The 8,482-nt window shown below is 43.2% G+C and overlaps 2 protein-coding genes across 2 annotated transcripts in view; one reads left to right on the top strand and one right to left on the bottom strand.

Moving 5' to 3' along the window:
• Positions 1–1,752, bottom strand: part of TYW5 (tRNA-yW synthesizing protein 5) — a 20,240-nt gene extending 18,488 nt beyond the window's left edge. Inside the window, exon 1 of the mRNA XM_007935328.2 lies at positions 1,675–1,752. Coding sequence (XP_007933519.1) covers positions 1,675–1,752 — 78 coding nt within the window. The remainder of the gene's footprint in view (positions 1–1,674) is intronic.
• A 329-nt stretch (positions 1,753–2,081) lies between these two features.
• The window catches only part of MAIP1 (matrix AAA peptidase interacting protein 1), a 12,822-nt gene continuing 6,421 nt past the window's right edge, over positions 2,082–8,482 (top strand). Inside the window, exons 1-3 of the mRNA XM_007935316.2 lie at positions 2,082–2,522; positions 7,584–7,655; positions 8,076–8,202. Coding sequence (XP_007933507.1) covers positions 2,082–2,522; positions 7,584–7,655; positions 8,076–8,202 — 640 coding nt within the window. The remainder of the gene's footprint in view (positions 2,523–7,583; positions 7,656–8,075; positions 8,203–8,482) is intronic.

The following is an 8,482-nucleotide window of genomic DNA, read 5'->3' as shown; positions in this document are numbered from 1 at the left end:
CTTGAATATCCTCCTTGGTGAAGTGTCTATTCATGTCTTCTGCCCATTTTTTAATTGGATTGTTTGTCTTTTTGTTATTGAGGTGTTGATCAGTGCAGTTTTAATTTGCATTTCTGTTATGAAGGTGAACATATCTTCATATATTTATAGCTTACTTTATATTTCTTTTGTGAGTAATTGATTTAGCTTTTCTGTTGTTTTTTAAATCACGTTTTTGGGTCCCCCCCACCATTTTTATCTTCATATACAAGGCTTTTAATGCCCTTCATGAGATATATTTAGGAAGGAAGACTGTGGGAGAACAAGAATAGTCCATCTAGCACTAGTTTCCAAAATGTAAGAAGGCTTGAATTCTCTCCTGTAGGTTCCTAAAGCCCAAAAGAAACTTCATGCTCCACTCTGGAAAGAGTCAGAACAGTAGATCAGCGACACCCTTAGAGAAGTAACTATCAGGTAAGAAAATGAGTGGTCCCCCCCCACACACACACATCATAAAGAGACTAACTGTAGCCTTGTGCATTTTTTTCTTTTAAATAACTGCTAGAATCCTTATTTTCGGTAATTCTAAATCCCAGACTCTTTTGCAAAAGCACTGCAATATGTTTTCTCTCTTAATGTTTTTGTCTCTTTTTAAAAACCTAAAATGTAAGTTACACAGCTAAAGAACTCCAACGTCTGAACTTGTTGTTGTTGTTGTTGTTGTTATGTGCCGTCGAGTCGGCCCCGACTAGAACCCCGATAATGAGAATTCAAGACAAGAAGACGTTTCCTGGGGATATGTTGTTGGCTCAGTGGACTGAAAAATCCAAATCCATTAACTTGGAGTAGAATAGCAGATGCCATTCCCACCAGGAATCCTGCTCTAAACTCCAATACATCCAGCAGCAGAAAAGAGTCGCTGCCCGGGACGCAGAAGCCGCCGGCCTTCGTTGCCACGGCAACGGTAGCGGAGATTCTAACTAGGAGTCTGCACCTGAGGGCTGAGGCCAGGAGCTCTTGTGGCACAACGGTTAAAGCTTTCAGCCGATAACAAAAAGTCAATGGTTTGAACCCACCGGTTGCTCCACGGGAGAAAGATGTAGCAATCTCTTCCACACAGATTAAACCACAACCACTGCCACCAAGTCAATTCCGACTTACAGCGACCTCCTTTTGGTTTCCAAACCTGTAAGTCTTTACGAAAATTGACTGCCGCATCCACATGGAGCAGCTGGTGGGTTTGAACCACCGACCTTCTGGTTGGCAGCCAAATCCTTACCCACCACGCCACCTGAGCTCCTTCCATAAAGATTACAGCCTTGAAAAACCTATGGGGCAGTTCTACTCTGTCCTATAGGGTCACTCGAAGTCGGAACTCAATGGCAGTGAGATTTTTTTTTTTTTTGCACAGCCGCTCTTCTCAGCGAATAAAGAGCTTGGACAAAAATATCTCTTGCACTCAATACACTGCAGTCAAGGATGCTCCCCAGAAATTTGAAGCTTTTTTCTTTTTTTGGAAAATTCAATAGATTAACACCCCACAACCCCTAAGAACCTTCTCCGTTGGCCACTAGCCCACCAACCACTTTATGCCGCCCGCCGCTTCCTCCCTACACGCCCGGTTCCAGATCAGTTCGGAGCCGTCCGGAGGTCTCTCCTGGATTCTTGCCGCTTAGGCTCGCGTGAAGGCCTCACCTGCGGGTATAGATGCTGTGTGAACCGCTCCCGCGAGACTCCTTCAAGCCGGGGTACAGGTAGGCACAACCCAGCCATGGTTCTTTAAGCCCGCCCCCTTCCTGGCTTAGGAATCTCGTTTTCAACATGTTCCGTCCGGAAACTCGGCCGAGAGCGTAAAGTTCCGGGAGGCCTGCAGACTCGAGAGAGTGGCTGGTTCCAACCGGGGTGTGAGGGGACCCAAAGATCTCGGTATGTTATGGATGTATGCCAAGAAAGCGAGAATTGGGAGGGCTCATCAGTTGGCAACAGCAGGTCAGCTTTACCTTCCAGTCCCTTCAACCTCCCCCGCAACAGTGTTAAGGTGGTTTCCCACCGACTTTCTTTCGGTAAGGCACTGGCAAGCACAGGGGTGAAAGGTCACAAAAATGGCGCTGGTCGCTCGCTTGCTTTCCCGTTTGCTGTTCTCCCGGCCGCTATCCGGCGGGGCCGCCCGACTGCGGACTCCTGGTGCGGCCGAGGTGAGGCCACCGTTGACTGTACTCTGCAGTTCCTGTCGCCGCCGCCTCGGCTCGGGAGTGGCCCTGTTTCCTCGCGGAGGTCGGGAAGACGCGCTCCCTGTTCGGCGCCCCAGGTGCCGCCTACTTAATCCTCTGGTGTTCCCCGCAGCCCTCACCTCTTTGCCTGCCCGCCCTCGGCGCAGCTACAGCACCGAGGAGCAGCCCCAACCGCGCCAGAAAACCAAAATGATCATCCTGGGAGTCTCCAACCCTATCAACTGGGTCCGGACTCGAATTTACGCCTTCCTTATCTGGGCTTATTTCGACCAAGAGTTCAGCATCGCAGAGTTCACTGAGGGGGCGAAGCAGGTTTGTGTATTTCCCTGATTGCCCTGCCCTTCCCGCGTGCACTCAATTACACAGAGAAGTGGTGACGTGTCCATAGTGAGTCCCAAGTTAGTAAACTTGAGTAGTCTCTCAAACAGAGACAGCCCTCCGTCCGCTTCTTAACTTAAAGGAAGCTTCTGCATGGGTTTGCATAGTTGCGCAGTAGGGGCTCCGTTGAGGGACCAAGGTAAACTCCTCAGATTACCTTTTCATTCCCTGACAGAGACTTCGTGAGTGAGTAGAGCCTATTTCTCCATTTAAAAGCTATATAGTCTTTATCTTTTTTGCGGGTGATTTTCCCAATCCGCTAGATGAGGAAGATAACATCCTTTTGGAACAGTGCCTACCACAGAGTAGGCACTCGGTAAGTGCCTGTTGAATAAATGAATGAGTGGATACGATTACTGTGAAGGATAAATGACAGTATTTCTAAGGTGCCATAATATAATCCTTGGCACAAAGTTCCTGTCAGCTGTTTGGCAGAGCCTCTCCCCTTCTCCATCACATGGCCTCACAGAATAACCCGGAGATAGACAGTTTTCTCCTTTCCAAAATTTGTCAGGTCTACCTGGCCCCTGATAAAGGCACTCTGGTGGTGCAGTGGGTAAGGCATTTGGCTGCTAACCAGAAGGTGTACAGTTGAAAATCACCAGCTGCTTCATGGGAGGAAAATGGGGCCATCGACTTCCATAAAGATTTACAGCTGTGGAATCCCAGTGGGGGTCGCTTCTAGTCAGAATTGACTGGATAGCAGTGGGATTCGTTTTCTGGTACCTGATCCCTGATAAAATAAAAGTCCCTTGCATAGTGGGATCAACTTATCCTTTAATGATTCATAGTTCTGACTTTCGAAGTTATTTTTCTCTTTCCGAATGGCTGATAATACCTTGCCTTACCCTTGTCACTTAACGATCACGTCAGGTTCTGAAATTGCAGGATTTCATATTTATGTGCATTTTTCAGTGTCTTTTGACTCTCTTAGAAAGTTGGACATCCTCAAACATTTAAAAACAATTGATAGTAAACAAACAAACAAAAAAAAAAACTCACTGCCATTGAGTCGATTTTGACTCATAACAAACCCCAGTGAGTTTCTAAGGCTATAAATCTTTACAGAAGCAGACTGCCCCATCTTTCGTCCACAGAGCAGCTGGTGTAGTCAAACTACCGACCTTTTGGTTAGCAGCCAACTGCCTTAACCACTACACCATTAGACCTACTTATTGATAAACAATGTTGTTATGTGCCATCAGGTCTGACCCAACTCATAGAGACCTCTCCTTGGGTTTCCGAGGCAGTATCACTATAGAAGTAGACTGCCCAATCTGCCTTCCAAGGAGCGCGTGGTGGGTTTGAACCGCCAGCCTTATGATTAGCAGTCACGTGCCTTAGGCAGTATGCTACCAGAGCTCCCTGATAAATAATAAAAATCATAATTTATTTTCTACCTCCATGTACCTTAAAATTATGCCATAGTGTAATTGTGAAACATATCAGTTGTTTACTGGTATTGATTATATTTTACTCCTAATTATTTCAGCCTGTAATCATAGACATTTATATTTACTCATGGCTATCAGTTATGAATTAAATATTTCAAACTTTATATTGTCAGTGTCCGTATTAACTTCTTCCTGATTCCCTGAATCATCTCTTGATGGTTTTATGTAGTTACTTGGGGGGAAAAAAAAAAAAAAGCAAAGGACAAACTTGGTTGATATGCCTAGCTCAGCATCCTAATTAAGGGGTGAATCTCTCTGCTCATGTCAGTTCTCAAAACCTTTTGGCTATGCTAAATTGGCATGATCTTAGCATTTTCCACAGTGGCCACTGATGACTTGCCTACCTGTCAAAACACATATATAATTATCGCAGCTTATGCATGTGCCAGTAAAGAAAGGAAATCATCACTTCACCATGGACAGGTATCAGTCTTTAGCCCCTATTTTTCTCCTAATACACATGTACAGAGGAGCTGAGTCACTTTCTGGTCTTAGTTTTCAACCTTTCTCCTTGCTGTGAAGCAGTACCTCCAATTCTTCCATCAGCCAGTCTATATGCCATTTTGTCCTAGCTAAGTTAACATTTCAATAACCATTTTGACTTCCAGAGACAATATCTAACAGATAATTTAGCAATCCCCTCAAACTATTTACTACTGGACATACTATTCCAGTCAAACAAATCAGTTCTTTTAAGATGTAAAAGGACACAGCCAATAAACCTCATTGTTAGGTCTTATGATGTAAGTGTACATTCCTTTGCATGGGTATAACTCTAGTGTCTATTTATTTAGTCTCACTGAATAACCCACTGCCATCTAGTCACTTCTGACTCATAGCTACCCTATGGGACAGAGTAGAACTGCAGCGTAGGGTTTCCAAGGCTATAAATCTTTGTGGAAGTAGATTGACTCATCTTCCTTCATCAGAGTGGCTGGTGGGTTCAAACTGTGACCTGTTAGTTAGCAGCCAACGGCTTTAACCACTGCACCACCAGAGCACTCCTTGGTATGGAAATAGTCTAGGGTAAAACTCTCAGCTAGTTTATCTACTCTGAGTGGCCTCCACTTCCCCTTTCTCCTTAGGTACTTTCCCAGCAGTAACATGTATTATGGGTTGTGAAGATCATTTAGACATGTTCATTAAGATTTTTTTTTTCAATCATAGAACAGACTAGAAAGGTATCTTAGGGCTCATTATGCAGATCTAATACTTTACAGCTGATGAATCCAAGTTCCAGAAGCGTGCAACACTTAACTCAAAGACGCGTAATTAGTAAGTCCTGAGGTGCCTACACCCACCACACAGGTTATTAGTCCTGCAGAGTCAGTGAAATTGAGATGGTTAATATGATGTAAGCAAACTTTTATTCATCATGTGAGCCATGTGAATAGGTGGTCCGGTGCTATACAAGCCTTACATAGCCCTGTTGTTGTTGTTGTTGTTATGTGCCGTCGAGTCGGACCCGACTTAGCGAACCCTCCTTGCGTTTCCGAGGCAGTATCACTATGGAAGTAGATTGCCCAACCTTCCTTCCAAGGAGTTCTGGTTAGCAGTCAAGTGCCTTAGGCACTATGCTACCCAGCCTTAAGACCATGCTTTCCATTGATATATGCATATGATATGGTATCTTCCCTATTACTATCATCAAACCACAGTAATCATATAGTGTTTGCTTTCCCATATCTTACTTGCATATTTTCCCACTCTCCTGTGTCATCAAGGCCTTGTCAGAGGAGCCTCCTAATGATTCCTCATTCATTATAAGATAATTTGCTCTGCTTAGCCTCACAACTAACCAGAAGGCTGATGGTTCTAACCCACCAGCCACTCCTTGGAAGGTAGATCGACAGTCTACTTCACAGTGACACTGCCTTGGAAACCCAAGGGAGGGGTCACTATGAGTCAGAGTGGACTCAACAGCAGTGAGTTTGGGGTTTTGTTTTTTTTTTGGTAGCCTCACAAAGGAGCTCTGGCGATGCAGTGCTTAAGGCATCTGACCGCTGAACACAAGGTTGGTAGTTCAAACGCACCAGCCACTCCTCGGAAGCAAGACTGGGGAAACCCAATGGGGGTTGCTATGAATCAGAATTGACTTGATGGCAGTGTGTTTTTTTGTTGTTGTTAGCTTCACAAACTAAGCTTCACAGTCTAATAGATGAGTTTAGGCGTGATAGTTACGGTCTTTGTTTACATTGCCCAAATTATCATCTGTCTTCTACACTTGAAGGCTTACCAGAACACAGAATGTTTCTGAACCCTGAGGTTCTCAAAGTGTTTTTAAGGGGCCTTTGAATCTATTTGCATATGTATATTTTCTCAAAAATTCAGCTCCATCATGCAGTGTCCTCTGCGTGCCTTTGCATCCTTTCCTCTTGTCAGCTCTTCAGGTTTCAGTTTAGATGTTACCTTTTTTTAGGGAGCCCTCTCTCATCCCACTAGATTGGGTTAGGTAACTTCAAGATGCTCTCGTACCAGCCTGCTCTTCCCGTTATAATTCTTGAACATGTCAGTTTATTGTCTCTCTCCCTGTGTGGACCAGAAGCTCCTCAATGACAGAGTTATTCATAGTTTTATTTCTCATTGCCAGGAATATGGAGGATTACAGTTGTGTGTGTTGTTTTTGTTTTTTATTTAATTTTAGTATAGAAGCCTGATACTTCGTAGTTGAGATCCAGTGCTTTAGCCTGTGTGAAATATTTTTTCCTCCTTCCTCCTTAGCTATCTTAGTGAGGTTCAGACTGGAACCCATTTCTGATTCCCAGTATAATTGAGGCTGTGCTGGCTGCTTCCCAGCTACTATCTATGCACAATTAAGATGGATGCCATATGACAGAGTCAAAGCTCTTGTTTTCTTTGTCATAATTCTAAAAGGAAATACATAGGAGGATGTTTATTGAGGTACCTGTTGTTGTTATTATGTGCCATCAAGTCAGACCCAACTCATAGCAACCCCTCCTTGGGTTTCCGAGGTGGTATCACTACAGAAGTAGATTGCCCAACCTTCCTTCCGAAGAGTGGCTGGTGGATTTGAACCTCCAGCCTTCTGGTTAGCAGTCAGGTGCCTTAGGCACTACACTACCAGAGCTCCCATTGAGGTACATAGTGTGTATGTATTAACACACTATTGTTTCCCAGGTGCTGAGAGTGAATACTTAATTAGTAGTTTGCTCAGTAACTACTATAGATGTGGGAAGATCGTAGGAGAAGAGAGACTTCAACCAACTTTGAAGAAGTCATGTGTGACATTGTTGTGATAGTGTTTGACATTGTTTATCATAAAAGTCTTTCTTACACTTAAACCCAGGTAAATCATTACAGAAATAGTTTGCTTCATCTTCCTTTCATGGAGCAGCTAGGGGGTTTGAACCACCAACCTTTTGGTTAGCGGTCAAATGCCTTAGGTTCTGTGCCACCAGAGCTCTTTACACTTCTTACACTTAGCAGCCATTTAAATAAGAGCATTGTCCATTGTATGGTATTTTGCATGGTATTTTGAAATAATAATCACCACCTCACACTATTTTTTTTTTTCTTTAAGGCTTTTGCCCATGTATCAAAATTGCTGTCACAGTGTAAATTTGATCTTTTGGAAGAACTTGTGGCCAAAGAGGTAAAGTATACTTTTAAATTTTCTTTAAGATCAATATATTCTTCCATTGTGGTAGAATGATACACATTATCTGTGCTTAACAATAGTGTGTATAACCATCGGCCAAACTAGTATTCCTGTATCTATTCTTATGAATATCTTCAGTCATATAAAAGCATGGAATGAGCCCTGCAATTTAAGGTATAAATAAGTAAATACGATGTCTTTCATTTGCTCTTATATAGAATGTTAGGAATTATCTAGTTGAATAATTAGATGATTTAATGCCCTTGCTTTTGAGGAAATATCTGTCAGCCATGCATTTGAAGATGAGTAAACACAGTAATAAATTTGAAAATTCATTCCATGACAAAAACCACTTCATCAAAAGCTTTTAAATATCGAACTGGTAAACTAATGGTTAGCTTTTTCCAAACTTAGGTGCTGCATATATTGAAAGAAAAGGTTATCTCACTGCCTGAAAACCATAAAAACGCCCTTGCTGCTGACATTGATGAGATTGTATACACATCAACAGGAGACATCTCCATTTACTATGATGAGAAAGGTAAAGCATAGTCAGCTTTAAATGAGCTACCATTTTACACACTCATAGCGACCCTCACTGAGTTTCCAAGGCAGTAAATCTTTACAGAAGTAGATCACCTGGTCTTCCTTCTGAAGCAGTGGGTAATCATGATATATTAGGGTTGCACTTGCACAGACTTCAAAGAAAGTAATGTTGTTGTTGGTGTTATGTGCCGTCGAGTCGGCCCCGACTCATAGCGACCCCTCCTTGGGTTTCTGAGGCAGTATCACTACGGAAGTAGGATTGCCCAACCTTCCTT

This window comes from Orycteropus afer, unplaced genomic scaffold (assembly GCF_000298275.1).
Source record: "Orycteropus afer afer isolate SDZICR_OR568_19922 unplaced genomic scaffold, OryAfe1.0 scaffold00002, whole genome shotgun sequence".
Taxonomy (NCBI): Eukaryota; Metazoa; Chordata; class Mammalia; order Tubulidentata; family Orycteropodidae; genus Orycteropus; species Orycteropus afer.
This window is presented reverse-complemented; position numbering and strand designations above follow the sequence as displayed.